We start from the raw sequence: 17,150 nt of genomic DNA on the forward strand, positions 1-17,150 counted from the left end.
GCAAGGCAGCTGTGTGGCGTGTGCGGGCCCAGGTCAGGCACCCAGGTCAGGGGAGGGGCCATGAGCACGGCTGAGTCCCGGCCTCTCCACGCATCATCACACACATATTCTTTGGTGGCTGCTTCTCTAAATGCTTTCAAAGTCACAGCAGGACCAGAGGCGAGCAAAAGCACGCCCGCGCGCGTGTGTGTGTGTGCGATGGTTAAATCCTGCAGAGAAGAAGAGTGCTTCGGAGAGCTGACATTTGGAGGAAGTCGGCGTGCTACAGAGAGCCTGAGGGGATCCGCTCACTGGAGCCTTTCAAACAAAGCGCCATCCTGTGACCACTGTCTACTGAGTGTGTGTGTGTGTGTGTGCGTAACATGTAAGGACACACCTGGATGTTAAGAATGTGTGCCAGGTGTGTGTGTGTGTCCGTTTTCCGTGCAGAGCTGGGGCGTGGCCGTACCCTGATAGTGGTGCTGCCTCCACATGAAGATGGAGCTCCAGTGAGACAGGTCGTCAGACACGATGGGCAGGCGGTTCCTCCAGGTCTTCACCACCGTCTTCATGTCGTGGAGGCTGGTGTTGCGGCCCAGGTTTGCCGGCTGCAGCCCTGCATTGATCTGGGCCGCCTCCTGGAGCTCAATGATCTGCTGGGCAGCCTGGGGGAGGGGAGAGAGAGACAGAGAGAGAGAGACAGAGAGAGACAGACAGAGAGACAGAGAGACAGAGAGAGAGAGACAGAGAGAGAGAGAGAGAGAGAGACAGAGAGAGAGAGAGAGAGAGAGAGAGGGGGGGGGGGGTGTTAGAGAGGTTGCAGGCTAAGAGAGTAGGATGGTTGAAAAGGAAAGTTGGAGAAAGGCGGTTCGGCTGAATAAAGGGAGACAGGGAGGGAGGGAGAGAGCGGAGCGGGTTACAGAGAAGAAAGACGACACTGCAGAAAGACAGAGACGGAAAGTAATACGCGAGAGGCGGGGAGGAGGGGCGAGGGCGGGTTTTTTAGTGAAGAAGTCAAAGATGAACAGATATGGAAGAGGCCAGGAGATTTTAGGGAGTGCCTGGTCCTCTAACACGACCGCAGCAGCATGACTGCTGAGCACCAGTCTATTCCAGGCTCATTAGCAGGGGCTGCATTACTGGCTTTAGGGCCCTAAAACCCCGGACAAGCCATCTCTGAAGAGAGATGGACAGATCAAAGTGACTTAGACCCTATTTACCTGTAGGGACGGCTACTTTACTGGGATGGGGAGGGGGGGGGGGGGGTGGCAGGGAGTAGAAATGATGCAAGCCTAATTGCTCATCGGATCGGAAAAAAATAAACGAAAGCCAGATAAGATGGGAAAGTGTGAGAATGATGAGGTGATAAGAGGCTCCAGTGGGCTGCAGTGGGGCACTATTGATTGGTTTCAATTCCGCAAGGTGGGGTGTATGATCAATCATATAATATCTACCTGTCAGTCAATATCAATACTGAACCCAGGTATTGTTGATTAATCCCCTAGTCATTGAGGGGAATGACTTGATTCGGTCTGGCTGACACCGTCTCTGTTCCAGGCTTGGCTGTGTGGAGGAGAGGGGGGCTTGACTGGAGGATATTTACAGCCCCTCACAACACTCTTCTGGGGAGCTGGATTGTTTTGCTCCCTGCAAATGTAATGAATTGGACCACGCGCACATGCACACACTCACACTCGAAGACACAGATGGCAAAGTAGCTGCTCGGTTCCAATCCCTGCTGTGAGAAGATAGCCCAACACCTTCAATTAGCAGAGCTTCCACAAGTCGGCCGGCGCGAAACCAAATAAATGAGGCAATCCAATATTCTTCTCAGTGATCTGTTAAGATGGGCCGATGCCACATCTAGAACCTTCAGTGGGACGGCCCATCAGTCATGGAAATGTAATTCTTCTGCAGGTGCTTCATCAAACCTTATCTGATGTCAGGAGAGTAATTACAGCCTATCTCTCTCTCTCTCTCCTCCCTATTCTCTCCTTCGTTCTCTCAGCCCCCTCTCTCCATTTCTGTCACTCGTTTTCGCTCAGTCCTTCTCTCCTGTTCTGATCTCTCTCCATTGTATACCTCCGTGTTTAGCGGGGTGAGGATGAGAGGCTGAGCGTTATCAACAATGGTCTCTCCGCCACTAATAGACTGCCGCCTTTCCTCCTGATCTCTGGAACAGCAGAGAAAGTGAGCGCCCCAGATGTGTGTGTGAGTGTGTGTGTGTATGCTGTTTCCATCAACAGAGCCCATGGTGCCGTGTGTGTCTCACCTGCAGCAGAGGTGTGTGTACGTGGGAGACGATGTGGGGCAGCCTCCTCCACTCCCGGATGGCCAGGCTGGAGGCCATCTCCACCAGCCTCTCGATGAAGTTCAGCTGCTGCTCCTCCGGGTGGCAGATGGCCAGGTAGCCCCGGTGCATGTTCACCTTCCACGCCATCTCCTTAGGACAGCTCAGCTCCACCTGGGTTGAAGAGACCACACACACAAGTCACACACTGGGATTCCAGGAATATCTCCCGAGATGAAGATTGCACTCGGATCGATCCGTGCGTCCCGACAGGAAGCCCGTTCGTTTCCATGATGTCGGCGTTGCCGTCAGGTGATCATGCGGCAGCATGGTAAACTATGTACGCTGGACGGTTTCAGAGGAGGCTAATGACTAATCAGCCTGTCTGCCCTGACGCGGAGGGGAAGAAAGCACAATGCCAGATATTGATTCGAGCCTGAGTGCTTCAACCACAACATAAACAACAGCCCCAGGGAGCCTGCCAGCCACACCAGGCCCAAGCCAGTGTGTGGGGCTTCATGCATGAGTGTTTGTGATTACTAAGAGTGTGTGTGCCTGCAAAGTGCTGCGTGTGTCTTACGACTGTTTTTCCTGAGTGTGTGTGTGCGCGTGTGACAATGCGTAGGAGGAGGAAAATTACAGCAATCGGTCAACATGCACTTATCACAGGCGGCCGGTGATATATCTGTCTGGGAGCAGGGCTGCCCTTATCAGCGGCGTAATTGAAAGCCGGGACGTGCGACTTCCTGTGGGCCGGCCCTGAAGCCTGGCCCTCCCACACAAAGGGACCAATCACTCGCCGCCAGAACCCAGAGCAATTAGTCACTCTCTCCACAGTAGAGAATATATTAAACGAATATTAGATGCAAGAAATCAAGTCGCAGGGAGGGAGGGGGAGAAAAACTGAGAAAGAGAGAGAAATGGATAAACAGAAATCAAAGACAAGTGATTGAAAAGAAGAAAAAACGGAGAAAGGAAAACAAACAAAAGAGCGAAAGAAAGGAGTGAGAGCGAGTGAGAGAGGAGGGGGAGAAGGGGAGGAAGTGGAGAGCGCCGTTGCCCCAGACAAATTTAATTAGCTGTCACCTCAGGACAGAGAGCTGAGGGCAGTGCAGCAGGTCTCCTTGAGATGAGTGCCCGCCGTATCAGTTATGTGTCAGGTACCATCACCATCCTCCAACACTACTTTGTTTAGCTTGCTTTTTTCCCCTTTTTCTTTCTCCACACCGGCCCAATACATTTGGCTGCCACCGGGCCCTGAGTACATTTTCTCATCTTAACGAGCTGCTCTCTGGAAGTGGTGTTGGGGGACCTGGGCCTAGACACAGCCTGCCGTAGCTCACCCAGACAACAGGAGGGTTCAGACACACTGGAGTGGACTGTACAGTTCAATAAACAAGGGGAGTTAACTCAACCAGGCATATATAGGGAGACAAATTGTTATAGACTAGCTGCAAGTCGGGGTGTCCAAGTGTGTTTCTCTGGATGCGCGTTTCTGCGTACATGTTTCTAGTGATACTGGGCCGCTGGTTCTTCTGTGTATGGTGAGTGTGTGTGTGTGTGCATGTGTGTGTGTGCATGTGTGTATGGTGAGTGAGTGTGTGTGTGTGTGTGTGTGTGTGTGTGTATGGTGAGTGTGTGTGTGTGAGTGTGTGTGTGTGTATGGTGTGTGTGTGTGTGTGTATGGTGTGTGTGTGTGTGTATGGTGAGTGTGTGTGTGTGTGTGTGTGTGTGTGTGTATGGTGAGTGTGTGTGTGTGTGTTTCCCTCACCTGTACCAGCGCCTCCTTCATGGCTGCCCAGTTGGAGACCCTCCAGGCACACTCCAGCACCAGGTAGGGGTTGCTGTGGCCTTTGGACTGGCCGTACTCCGTCAGGGGTTCCCACTGGTTCAGCTCCTTGGAGCACCTGCAGACCCAGCAGAGAGACATGGGTCAGGGGGGGGGGGGGCAACATGGCTGGAGTCCCACAGCTCCCCCTAGAGAACAGGTTCATAGCACCGCTAGCCTCATAGATCATTAATATTCTTTAAGATTGAAAAAAAGAGTGTGGCGTTTTGGAGAAAGTAAAGCACAGGCATTCCGATGAAAAAGAGACAGACAAACCCAGGGCCTGTCCTCACTGTATCCAGATATACAGACAGACAGGCCTGTAGACCCAGGGCCTGTCCTCACTGTATCCAGATATACAGACAGACAGACAGACAGGCCTGTAGACCCAGGGCCTGTCCTCACCGTATCCAGTGGTCCTCCCAGAGCTGGTACTCAGGGAAGATGGCCGGGGAGGTGTTGCTCCTCTCATGCTCCTTCCGGGCCTTCTCCATGGCCTTTTCATAGCTCTCCTGGGCCTGAACACACACACACACACACACCACGGTGTTATCTAGTCTGCATAACACAGCATGACTATAACACACACAACCTCTGCCAGGTATTGACCCCCAACCCTCCGTTCTGGGTCATGTGAGGAGCGCCGGGCCGGGGCGGGAGCCTAACCTGCTCGAAGAAGCCGTGCTGCTCGTACGCGATGGCGGTGGCGGTCTCCGGGAACTTGCAGCGCTTCTGCCAGAGCCCCGCCCACATGTCCTCCTCCTGCAGGAGGGAGTACAGCTCCGCCAGGGAGTCCAGGATCTCCTGGGAGGTTGGGAGAGGAAAGGAAGAATCGTACCAGCCTTCCCACCACATGTACACCCCCTCCACTAAGAGAGAGACCCGGCTGCCTGGAAGGACACACCGCCCTGCTGTGCACCCCCCCCCCCCGGTGTACCTACCTGCTGGGGGGGCGTGATGCTCTCCTGCTCGTAGAAGTCGGTGCTCTGCTTGGGCTTGCTGTGCAGGCTGAGGCCCTTCTCGAAGGCCTGCTGCTCCAGCATGAGGGTGGAGCGCAGCCACAGGTTGTGGGTCTTGCCCAGGTACTTGAGCACGCACGGCCGGATGGGGATGGGGGGCACGCACTGGGACATGGACTCCACGAAGCAGTTGAGGGCGCTGGGCTGGCAGTCCCTCTGAGACTGGTGGCTCCCACTGCACAGGAAGGGGCTCATCTCCCCCGACAGGGCCTGGGGGGGTGGGGGAGGCAGGCAGGGAGGGAAAGGGGGGCAGGGAGAGGGTTGAGAGGGGCAGAGAGGGGGATGAGGAAAGGGGGGGTGGAGACAGGGCAAGGGGTAAGACGGCTGCTCTTAAGGACAGTCCCAGTTGACACAGCATGCCATACAGCATCTTATCCAGACCCCTAATGCTCTTCCTTACACAGAAATAAGTGATGTGTCAGTGGATGCAGTGATTATACTGTCTGCTCAATGTCCCCCCCATTGACTCATGACATGTCACTTTCAATCCAACCGCTATTTGTTGACCGAGCTACATCTTAATTACAAAGCAGCCATCCGTCACCACGGCAACGTGAGCTCTGGGGGGGAAAGAACATAATCCCGCTATTTAAACACCGTTTTATCCTCTATTTTCTCTTTGGAATTGATTTCCTCGTGCCGTGACCTAAGAGAGCGTACGCCCAATGAGCGCCGGGTGTGAAAGCCCAACCTATTCATGGCCGTGTCCTTGTCGTGGTGTGAAAACGCGCTTATCAACACGTCTGTTTTTCGTTCCAGTCTTTCTCGGCCTTAACGGCTCAATCACTTGAGATCAGGGCTCCTCAACGAGCCCATAAACACGGCAGGCATCTGCCTCGTTAAGCTCGTTAAGTTTTTCCTTTTTATTTGGCATTAATGAATTGGCCGTCGTTAAGCGCCACCGCATGTTTCTGGCAGGGAAGGAGATGGCCAAGGTCGCACCCACTGTATGACGCCAAGAGGACACGGGCAGGGTCAGCTGGAGTCTGGGAGTGTGTGTGTGTGTGTGCTTACGTGTTGCTGTCGGTCGGACAGGATCTTCCAGAGGCGGGGGAAGAGCTGGACCCAGGTCCTCTCAGCCAGGGGGGTGGAGATGTGACACAGCTGCACCAGGGCGTTCAGAAGAGCCCCCGTCTGACACACACACACACACACACCATCTTTAATCACAATGACTACAGAGGTGCACATATTCATAGGAAGTCATCCTGACTGCAGCCTGCAATCGAGACAGGTTGGGAGGATGGGAGGAGGAGCTCACCTTGACCTCTCGGAGAGAGTCCAGGAACTTGTCGTGGCGGTTGGTGAGCATGTGCAGCTGGTTCCCTGCGTCTCTCTCCGCCTGCTCCTTGGTCTTGGGCAGTGCCGTCTGGTCTCCCGGCGCCAGCTCGATGTCTATCTCCACATCCTGCACAAACACTCCAGTCATTACACGTGCTGGAGGGGCTGAAGGTCGGTGGAAAGAGTCCGGAAGTGTGAACAGCATGCCGTGGAAGGCTGCTGATGGGATAATGGGTAGGCCTGAGTGTGCGTCCTCAAATGTCTCCTTCATCTGTGAGTGTGTGTGTGTGTCTGTCTGTGTGTGTGTGCCTGTGCGTGTGTCTGTGTGTGTCTGTGTGTGTGTGCGCGCACGCCTCACCTCCTCCTTGGTCTCGCTGTTCTCGCGCTCGCGCGGCTCCTGCTTGATGTGCGTCGCCATGGCGAAGGCGGCGCGGTCGTGGCTGTCGGCCAGGTTGATGACGTGCGTGATGGACGGCAGCATGGAGCCCTGGCAGCTGGTGCCGATGATGCTGTTCCGCTCACACACAGCCAGCAGGAGCTGGAGGACACAGAGAGAGATCAGATGAAGGAAAGGGAACCATCCAATCATAAACAAATTCAAATAAACTTCCGTCAAATCAACCCGCTCCGCCCACCATTCCTAGATAGGTCCTGAATGATTGACAGGGTGTCAACCAATTAGTCACCCACTCACCTCCGTGATCCCATCCCAGGCCGCCCCGCCCGCCCCCCTCACCTCTATACACTGCTTGATCCAGAAGTGGCTGCCCATGGCCTCCCAGTTCTGGGAGCAGCACATGTACAGCAGCCTCTCGTACACGCGGCGCTTCATGGACGTGTCGAACACCTCGAAGAACTTGGCCCTGATGAGGGGCTGGGCACAGCGCAGGCCAGACAGGAAGGCGGGCTCCAGCTTGGACGTGATGTCGCTGCCCGACAGGCTCTCGTCCCTGATTGGACAGGCGGGGGGGGGGGGGGGGGGGGGGGGGGAACGGGCAAATCAGGACGGTGGAAATCTTCACCTCGCAGCTCTCACAATAAACGAAAGCATGGTCAAAGCGACAGATATTTCGAAGAACATAATAATAATAATATACATGTAAAAAGATTGATGCGTTGAAGACACGTGGCTAGGAGGGTCACACCGGGGCAGAGAGAGATGAGGAAGAAAACAGATGTTGTAAAGCTGTCTCTCTGAGGGAGGGGAGCAGCTGGAAACATCAAACCGTTTCTCCTCACCTTAAACAGCAGTCATAACCAGTGCCATCATTTCTACATCATTCTACTACTTGGGAATGGGCCTCGCGGGTCCTCTTCAAGAGAATAGAGAAGGGGGGGAGGTGTGGCTGTGTAAGAATGCAGGAGGCCACCTCAAACCTGTGGGTGTGTGTGTGTGTCTCAGTGAGCACAGCATCATGTCTGGCAGTGGACTATAGAGTTGGGCTCCATTCCAAGGGCAAACTCTCTTCTTGTTCTCGCCCTCACCTCCCTGCCCTCTCCTGGTCCCACCTGCCTCCCCCTCCTCCCCCCCTCCCTTTCTGTTTGGTAAGTGGTACGCTTAGGTCTCCTCTTGTCAAGGCCTCCAGCCAAAAAGCCATTCCTTTTACACTTTATTTCTGTCTACACCTCCTTCACTCTTTCACTAAATATTCAATTTCTCTCTAGCTCTGTAACTGTGTGTGTGTGTGTGTGCGTGTGTCTGCACTCACTCATTCCCTATCTCTTCTCCCCTCATATAGATGGATAGTGTGTGTGTGTGTCCACACAGCTGGCCGGGTGATTGATGAGGGCGATTACCTGTAGACGTAATTAACGAGGTCCAGGAACTGGGCGTTTAGCTCAAGGTCGTCAGGGAAACGCTTCTCGATGTAGGTCATCATCTTCACCAACAGGATGGACTTCTCTCTCAGGTTAGGCATCTGGTGGAGGAAGAGAGGGAGGGGGGGGGGGGTAGAGAGAGAGATGGATAGATAGAGAGAGATAGATTGAGAGAGATAGATAGAGACACAGAGGACGTGAAGATGAGAGAGGAAGCAGATTGATTTAGTCCATTTATCTTTAATGCATCAGGAAGAGAGTGGAAGCACCTTTGCTCCTTTCCTCCACCCCTCCAGCCAGCCTCCCTCCCCTGCTCATCCACCCCTCCTCCCCTCATCTGCTCCCATCAACCCATCCTCTCCTCCCTAACTCTTCCACCCCCCTCCCCCTCCCCTCTTCTCCCCCCCTCCTGCCGGGGGAGGAATCCGCCTGCATCCTCTCACCTGATTGGCTGCCATGGGGGAGTTGTTCTTCACCCACTCCTCCACGATCTTGACCACGGCGCGCAGGATCTTGGCATCGGGCGACTTCTCGATGAGCGAGGTGAGGATGACCTGGATGAAGTTCTTCCTCATCTCCATGCTCATGACGGACAGGCGGGTCTTCACCAGGTCCAGGCTCAGCATCACCAGCTCGCTGGTCACTGAGGGCGGGAGAGCTCAGGGGTCAAGGGGCTTGGAACCACATCACTGGGAGTCGATTGCGACGTCATGGAACCACCCCCCCCCCCACACACACACACACACACCCTGCCGGATGTGACCTCATTCTGCACTCTCGTTACGATGACGCTCTGCCATGGTTTTTTCAATCCCTATGGATTTGGGTTTTCCCCTCCACAGAGAACACGGTGTCATGAGGAATCAGTCTAAACACCCCATAACGCCTCACACTGGGGTGTTTGAGCGAGTTTGTTTGTGTGTGGGTTTGTGTGTGTGTGTGTCGGGTGTGGACGAACAAGCACAGAAGGTCCAGGGTCTGGCATGCACTGAAAGCCGTCTTTCCCGGTCCTTCACACATGGGACGGCTAATCTTACTGGAAGCATGGCCAGACGACGAGAGGAAACACACGGTCCTGCCCGACAGCACAGTCTCTGCTTTCAAGCTCCAACAGTGGCTGACCTGGTTTGCGGTCTCTCTTCTAAGCAGACACAAGATGCCAGTGTGCGAGCTTCAGCCCGAGGCACTGGCTGGGACAATGCTGGGAGGACACCGGAACTAAGAAACACTCCCCCTGGGACTGGTGTACCTGGCCTGAGTGAGAGTGTGTGAGAAAGATAGTGTGTGTGTGTTTGTGTGTGAGAAAGATAATGTGTGTGTGTTTGTGTGTGAGAAAGATAATGTGTGTGTGTTTGTGTGTGAGCGCGCACGCGCGTGTGTGTGTGTGTTTGGAACCCCTAGTGAGTCGTGGTATCTGGCTTGTGGATCTGCCTGACCCTCAAAGACATTCACAGGGCTGTAGAGGGCTTTGTAGCGGAGCTGAGATAGGGGGATATCTGAGCTACTGAGTGTGTGGTGGGGGTGTAAACCCTCCCCCTCCAGCCGAAATGTCACCAGGCAAGTTCAGGTACTCACACAGGACAGTGTGTGTAGTGTGGGCAGACAGAACTGGGAGGGCCGGTAACTGGAGTATGTGGAGACCAATGCAGTGACCTCAGTCTCTCTCTCTCTCACACACACACACGCACGCGCGCGCACACACACACACAAAGAGAAAGCAGGTTACCTGAGCCCAGCCTTACTGGGAACTGGTAAGGTATCTACTGGGAGAGCTGGTGAGGCTGAATCTGTAGGAGGGGAGCGCAGGTGTGTGTGTGTGTGTGTGTGTGTGTGTGTACCTGTGCTGGTCTCTGTGGCTCCAGGGTTGGCCTGCTGAGGGCTCAGATGTTCCCGGACCATCTTCTGGAGCGAACGCATGAACACGGATATGAGCCGGTCGATGTAGCTGGAGTTATAGCTGCAGGCAGATTTCAGGATCATCAGAGTTCCTGCAAAACACAGAGGGGAGGGGGTGGGGGGGTTGAGTATCACTTTAGTCGTCATCCTCACTCTTTTAGTCGAGGACACACGCACACACACACAGCAAGTTTCTATCTGTGGGTGTGGCCATCTGGTTTGTGAGGTGCAGTTGAGCCGCAAGGACACAGGAGAGAGTCTCTAAATAACAAGAGTTCCTGGTATACTGAGAGGAGGAGAGAGGGATGATAGGAGAGAGAAGGGGGAGAGAGAGAAGCATGAGTAATGGCTTCCTCAGTTCATCTCCCCAGAGACAGGGGGGGAGACAAATGTGGGAGGTGTCACCCAGGGCCAGACACATGTATCAATACAGCCTGGATAGGAACTGTACCCTACCACACACACACACACACACACACACACACACACACACACACACACACACACACACACACACACACACACACACACACACACACACACACACACACACACACACACACACACACACACACACACACACACACACACACACCTTACAGAACTCTACCCCCCAGGACACAGGACAGGAAGTCAGCCCTATTGACTAGGGCTGACGTCCTGGGCAGCCCGTATCCAATAGCGTGAGCTCTTCGATGGCCCTCCATTTGTCACCGTGGGCCCAGAGATGCTGCACTTACTTAGACAGAAACATGGAAAAACTGCCATCGCCGTGTAAGTGGAGAGTTTTAGCTTCATGTATTAAAAATAAGCGGATATTTGGATTTTTTTGCTGGGACTGGCATCTGGCTGCATATTTGGAGAAGGGGCGAAAAGGGAGATTGCGTGTATGTGTGTGTGTGTGTGTGTAACAGATCTGGTCCCTAGACGCCCAGCCTCTCTCTGAGAGGCCAGATGCTAGCCCTGTGCTCCAGGCTGGAGACACTCACAGCCTTGCCGGCTGGACTCAGGGAGCCCCATGTGTGTTAGTGAAAGTTATTAAGCGTGAGGGGGGAAAGTGAGAGAGATGGAAAAGGGTCTCACCAAACAGCTGGGTAGGGTTAGCACTACTGGTGGTCTTCTCGTAGTTGGTGAGGCCCTCGTAGATGACCTTTCCCACGGCAGCATACAGGCACTCCAGCTCCTCGTACTTAGACGCCACGGTGGAAGTACCTGAGAGAGAGAGAAACGCTTCAGAGGACAGAAATGCCGCCGACATAGAATGGAAGCCTCTGAGTGTGTCAGTCCAGATGTGTGTGTGAGTGACTCCACGTGTGTGTGTGTCGTCCAAACTCACTGGGCTCAGTGGGGAAGATGCTCATGAGCCTGGACAGCAGGGAGTGGACGGCCCGGAGGACCTTGGTGTTGCTGCAGGTCATGCAGGCGGCGATGCCCCTCTGCAGGGGCTTGAAGTGGGCCAGGATGGCCGGGGACTGGAGCACCGTCAGCAGGAAGCACAGGATCTCCAGGCCTGTGCAGATGTTGGAGAAGTTGGCCTGGGCTGGCTGCTCCTGGAGGGGGAAGGGAGGGAGGGAGGGAGGGAGGGAGGGAGGGAGGGAGGGAGGGAGGGAGGGAGGGAGGGAGGGAGGGAGGGAGGGAGGGAGGGAGGGAGGGAGGGAGGGAGGGAGGGGAGCCAACGACAGAGGGGAAGGAGGGTTAGGAAATGATCGAGGTGTGGCAATGGTGAAAAACAGAAGATGGGAAGAAAGGAGAAAGAGAGAGCTTTGTCACATTAGAAAATACAAACCAAATCAGCATACACAACGCTTCAACAAAACCCGAGAGATTACCAGCAATTACAGAACAATGACCAGAAGCTGTTGTTAAATGTCGTCTAAACAGTCATCGACCCCCCCAGAGCAGCAGGGGGAGGTTCATCTGATAAAGATTAGAGCTAATCTAGACAGATCCCAGGGCTAATCCAGCCTAATAAACAAGGTGACTCATGTGATAAGGCTCTGACCTAACCTGGGGACAATCGATCTGAGTTTCCTGAAACAAAATGGAGCCTGGTCTCAGGGGGGCTGGGAGAAGGGTGGGTTGTGTGTGTGTGTATTCATTGTTACTCCATGCCCCTTTGTGTGTGTGTGTGTGTGTGTGTGTGTCTGTACCAGCTCCTTAATCTGTGACAAGGCTGAAGAATGAGATCATACAAAGCAAATCTAATTTAGAGACTTGTTCATTAGACTGGATAAGGCTGTTGGCCAGTCCTGCTCTGTCCCTGGGGAGCGGGGCTCAGAGATTTGGGAAGACAATAGGTCGGGGGGGGGGGGGGGGGGGTGTAGTGGATCAGACGACATTAGAGGGCGTAGGAGAGGAGGAGGAGAGTGGGAGGAGAAGAGGCGGGGTGGGGGGAAGAGGAGAGAAGAGGGTGGGGGGGTTGCAAAACATTTAAGCTGCAGTCAGACAGACAAGACACGAAGCTCAGCTGAGATAACCTCTGGAGAATGGGATGGAGAGTGGGTGAAAATGAGAGAGAGAGAGAGAGAGAGAGTGGGGATTTGAACAGGAGGATAACAGGTGGGAGAGGAGGGCAGTGCAGTCCTGGTGGACTCCGGTTATCTCCCTGCTGTCATTATTTAGTCATTAACTGCCGCGCCGCCTCCAGTCACCGTATTACAGATAAGAGACAAAAGTGCTGGAGCCCAAAACACAGCCAGACGCCATGGCCAGGATGCTGGGCTGAGAGAGGGCGAGTCGACCGCCACGCGGAGCTCTGGGGGCCACGGCGACGACACAGACACACGACTGGATTGGAGCCGCGGACAGCTTGGAAGAGGAGGGCCTCCCCCAGGACAGCACACACGCACCAGGGGGAACACACCTGGCGTGTGTTCAGTGCTCCTGGAGAGACGAGGCCCAGGGAGATACAGGACCAGGACAGCAGAGCACAGCGGAGCAGAGGAGGGACTTACCACGGTCATGAGCAGCTTGTCGAACCACTGCAGTTTGAGCTCCGCCCTGGGCCACATGTCGGGTCTGAGAGCAGTCTTCATCAGGCTCACGCAGCGCCGTGACAACAGCTCTCCTGGGGAGCCGGCCACGCTGGTGCTGTCATTCACCTGGGGGGGGAGGGGCCTCATCATCATCACGGTCACCATTTCCACAGCAACATCCTCATCAGCCTGATTGTAACCACCAGAACTCCGGTCCCATCACGGTGGTATTAGGTATCCCATGCATGTCCAGGGGTCTCGGTCCTGTGTGTGTGTGTGTGTGTGTGTGTGTGTGTGTGTGTGTGTGTGTGTGGCAGACGTCCCAGTGTGTAGGTACAGTCTGGTGACCCCTACAGTCTAGTCAAGGTGACAGCCCCAACACAACCAAGGACAGCTCTGTCACTGCGTGCAGGGGACAGCTGTGTTTGTAACAACCAGAGGGCGCCTGCCCTGCTCAAATCTCTGTGTGTGTGTGTGCGTGTGTGTGCGCATGACTGTCAATGGTGTCCTATCTAGACCACTGAGACCAGGTGGTCTGAGGGAGTCGTGTGTGTGTGTGTGTGTGTTACCTGGCAGGCGATCCTGATGAGGAAGTTGACCACGGTGTCAGTGTGTTGTTTCTCTACCGGCTTGGTGAGCAGGGTCTCCGTGCCTGGCATGGACTGACTACGGCCAAACACCTAGACACACACACACGAACGTTGGTACCATCTTAGAGCATGCACAAACACATTTTATATACCAATACAAACCAGAAAGAGGGATGACAAGTGTGAGAAAAGAGATGGAAGATGTTGTACATGCTGGCTTCACAGACCCATATCAAGTTACTATAACAAACCTCCATTGGGGGGGGAGAGCGAGCGGGAGAACAACAAAGAGCCAGAGAGAGGGCAAGAGAGAGAGAGATAGAAACAGGGAAAGGGAGGGGGGTCAGAGGGAGGTGGAGAAGGACAGAATCTCCATTGAGAGGTGTATCAGCGGGTTCAGCCCCAGGTCTGCTCTGCCTCCTTTACCGGTGGTTTGGGTGCTGTTACCGTGGACACGGCGCCGGCGGCGGTGCGGAACCTCTTGGCGTCCGGCCCGGGAGTGGCGGCGGCGGAGGAGGAGGAGGCGGACGAGGAGGAGGAAGAGGAGGAGGAGGCAGCGTCCATGGAGAGGCCCCTCTTCACCCCGGCTCCTGTCGCAGGGCAGGAGCCCTCTCCAGAGGGGGCGGGGTCAGCCTCCGACTCAGGCTGAGGGGGGGGGAGAGAGTTACCCATCATGTCATGATACCTTACAGTTCTACTGGGAAGCAGTGAGGGGAGGGGGTAGTGATGGGAGTGTAGAGTGCACGTGTGTGTGTGTGTGTGTGTGTGTGCGGGCCCGTCTCGACTCTCTCACCTGCTGGTCCTTGATCCTCTGCAGCTCCCACTTGATGACGACCTCGGCCAGGTCCACGGCCAGCTTCCTCTGCTCGATGGTCACGCTGGGCGTGAAGCCCAGGCGCTGCATGGCGCTGATCATGTGCTGCACCAGGTGGTGCCTGACTGGGTAGTACACCTGTGTGTGTGGGGGGGGGGGGGGCAGGTTACAGAAGAACAGCAGCATTACTAGGACGCTCAATTCTGAACCGGCGACCGTTAGCCTCACGATGTACCCAGTCTGACTCTTATGCTTGACGTTTAGGTCCACACAAATTGTCACACACAGAGAGAGAGAGATCAGACTCCAATCTGAAGGCTGTCAGTATAGGCTAGATGATATGAAAGCCGTTCACATCTTCAAAATGGAGGGTAATTACTGCTGATGGCTGACTGGGCCCAGCAGAGGGGCTAGGGCCTGTCCATCACACACACACACAGCTGCCTATCATTTTCCAGTGAGAGTCCCTGGTGTGATTATGCTGATGTGATTAGTATGGATTAGTCATGGAGGCAGAGAGAGCGGCGTGTCAGAGAATGGATGGAGGGGAGCTCATACACACCAATCCACTCTCACTAAATGTCACTTACCAAGGCCAGCCAGGATGATTACGATGAGACAGGTTGTGTGTCTGTGGGCGTGTGTGTGTGTGTGTGTGTGTGTGCGCCTATCCGAGGACCAGTGATGAATGACGTGCGTACACATATGGGTTTGGAGGTTTCCGTAGCGGATATGCGGCTGCCTCTAAATATATACTCAGAACGTATGCGTGTGCCTGTGAAAGTGTGTGTGTGCCTGTGAAAGTGTGTGTGTGCCTGTGAAAGTGTGTGTGTGCCTGTGAAGGTTGTGTGCGTGCCCACCCTGAAGTGCTGCACTATGAGGTGCAGTATGTGCACCAGCTGGGGCACGGTGTGGCCCTCCTCCACGATGATCTTGCGGGTCCAGTGGGTCAGCATCTGGTGGCCGTCCTCCATGCGGGCGGGAACGGCCGGCGTCAGGATGGCCATGGCCTGCCGCACGATGGCCCGCGCCTCCATGGTGTGGGCCTTCAGCAGGCTGTGGAAGACCTGGGGGCCACGGGAGGGAGCGCACACACACACACACACACACACACACAGAGAGACACACACACAGACACACACACACACACACACACACACACACACACACACACAGAGCTCTCGTCAGAAGATCCTTCCTTCCTCGACCCCGTGTGTGAACTTCACCTCAGCTTCTCCACCACCCCACCACCCCTCTTCCTCCTCCTCCTCCTCACCTGCAGGACGATCTTCTTGTGGATGGCGAACTTTGCGATGATGTGCGCGAGGAGGAGGTGCCCGCTGTACTTGCAGGCGGGGTCCACGCAGGCCTTGGGCAGCAAGCAGGGCCAGGCGAAGGTCATGAGGCGCCGCAGCTTGCTGTTGCGGGACTTGTTGTTGTCGTGGATGTGGTGTGGAGCGTGCTCCACCAGCAGGGTGGAGAACTGGAGCAGGTAGATGCGCAGGGAGTCCAGCAGGTCAGCCTGCTTCTCCGGGTCCAGCACCTGGGGAGGGGGAGGGGTTACACATCACAGACGGTCATGGGGGGGGGGGTTACACATCAGACGGTCATGGGGGGGGGGGGGGGTTACACATCAGATGGTCATGGGGGGGGGGGGGGGGGTTACACATCAGACGGTCATGGGGGGGGACGGGTTACACATCAGACGGTCATGGGGGGGGGTTACACATCAGATGGTCATGGGGGGGGGGGGGGGTTACACATCAGACGGTCATGGGGGGGGGGGGGGGTTACACATCAGACGGTCATGGGGGGGGGGGGGGTGTTACACATCAGACGGTCATGGGGGGGGGGGGGTTACACATCAGACGGTCATGGGGGGGGGGGGGGGTGTTACACATCAGACGGTCATGGGGGGGGACGGGTTACACATCAGACGGTCATGGGGGGGACGGGTTACACATCAGACGGTCATGGGGGGGACGACGGGTTACACATCAGACGGTCATGGGGGGGACGACGGGTTACACATCAGACGGTCGGGGGGGGGGGGGGGGGTTACACATCAGACGGTCGGGGGGGGGTTACACATCAGACGGTCATGGGGGGGGGGGTTACACATCAGACGGTCATGGGGGGGGGGTTACACATCAGACGGTCGGGGGGGGGGGGGGGGGGGGGGGGGGGTTACACATCACAGACAGTCGGGGAGGGGGGGGGAATCTGAGGTCAGCTTGATCCTGTGATCTGATATGTGCGGGTTACCAGTTGATGCGTGTCCTTGTCGTCTTCCCAGGTCTACTATGATGAGAGGGGGGACGGTCTATTTGCCTAGACACTATTCCGTGGAACATGATCCTGACTAAAAACGTTCCGTTATTTTTATTTTTCTTCTTTGTGTTGTGTGTGTGTGGGCGGTGTGTGTGAGCTCAAACCATACCGGAACATTCAACACTGCTGGGTGCGCCTAGCCTGTGGTCTCATTTACACTTACGCAAACAAACACTGACCTTTCACTATGGCAACGCTGACATTTACCTCACCCAGAGCAAGACATTATGGTCTGGCCTGATGGATGGAACCCATAATGGGAGGAGAGAGGGACGAGGGAGGTGACGACAAGAGGACAGAAGAGCCGCAGGATGGACGAGGGACAGGAG

At 55.3% G+C, this 17,150-nt stretch overlaps 1 protein-coding gene across 3 annotated transcripts in view; it reads right to left on the minus strand.

Annotated features, from left to right (window-relative positions):
- Window positions 1-17,150, minus strand: part of trrap (transformation/transcription domain-associated protein) — a 53,750-nt gene that overhangs the window by 16,125 nt on the left and 20,475 nt on the right. For all 3 annotated transcript variants that reach the window (XM_067244291.1, XM_067244292.1, XM_067244290.1), the window contains 21 exons: window positions 15,767-16,033; window positions 15,351-15,557; window positions 14,470-14,628; window positions 14,124-14,321; window positions 13,656-13,766; window positions 13,066-13,212; window positions 11,448-11,661; window positions 11,195-11,323; window positions 10,054-10,203; window positions 8,659-8,858; window positions 8,195-8,316; window positions 7,134-7,347; window positions 6,756-6,935; window positions 6,378-6,524; window positions 6,131-6,250; window positions 5,039-5,326; window positions 4,764-4,901; window positions 4,503-4,615; window positions 4,041-4,176; window positions 2,252-2,443; window positions 449-644 (listed from right to left, as the gene is read on the minus strand). In XM_067244291.1, coding sequence (XP_067100392.1) covers window positions 449-644; window positions 2,252-2,443; window positions 4,041-4,176; window positions 4,503-4,615; window positions 4,764-4,901; window positions 5,039-5,326; window positions 6,131-6,250; window positions 6,378-6,524; window positions 6,756-6,935; window positions 7,134-7,347; window positions 8,195-8,316; window positions 8,659-8,858; window positions 10,054-10,203; window positions 11,195-11,323; window positions 11,448-11,661; window positions 13,066-13,212; window positions 13,656-13,766; window positions 14,124-14,321; window positions 14,470-14,628; window positions 15,351-15,557; window positions 15,767-16,033 — 3,628 coding nt within the window. The remainder of the gene's footprint in view (window positions 1-448; window positions 645-2,251; window positions 2,444-4,040; window positions 4,177-4,502; window positions 4,616-4,763; window positions 4,902-5,038; window positions 5,327-6,130; window positions 6,251-6,377; window positions 6,525-6,755; window positions 6,936-7,133; window positions 7,348-8,194; window positions 8,317-8,658; window positions 8,859-10,053; window positions 10,204-11,194; window positions 11,324-11,447; window positions 11,662-13,065; window positions 13,213-13,655; window positions 13,767-14,123; window positions 14,322-14,469; window positions 14,629-15,350; window positions 15,558-15,766; window positions 16,034-17,150) is intronic.

The sequence above is a fragment of the Osmerus mordax genome, chromosome 10, assembly GCF_038355195.1.
Source record: "Osmerus mordax isolate fOsmMor3 chromosome 10, fOsmMor3.pri, whole genome shotgun sequence".
NCBI classification, from domain to species: domain Eukaryota; kingdom Metazoa; phylum Chordata; class Actinopteri; order Osmeriformes; family Osmeridae; genus Osmerus; species Osmerus mordax.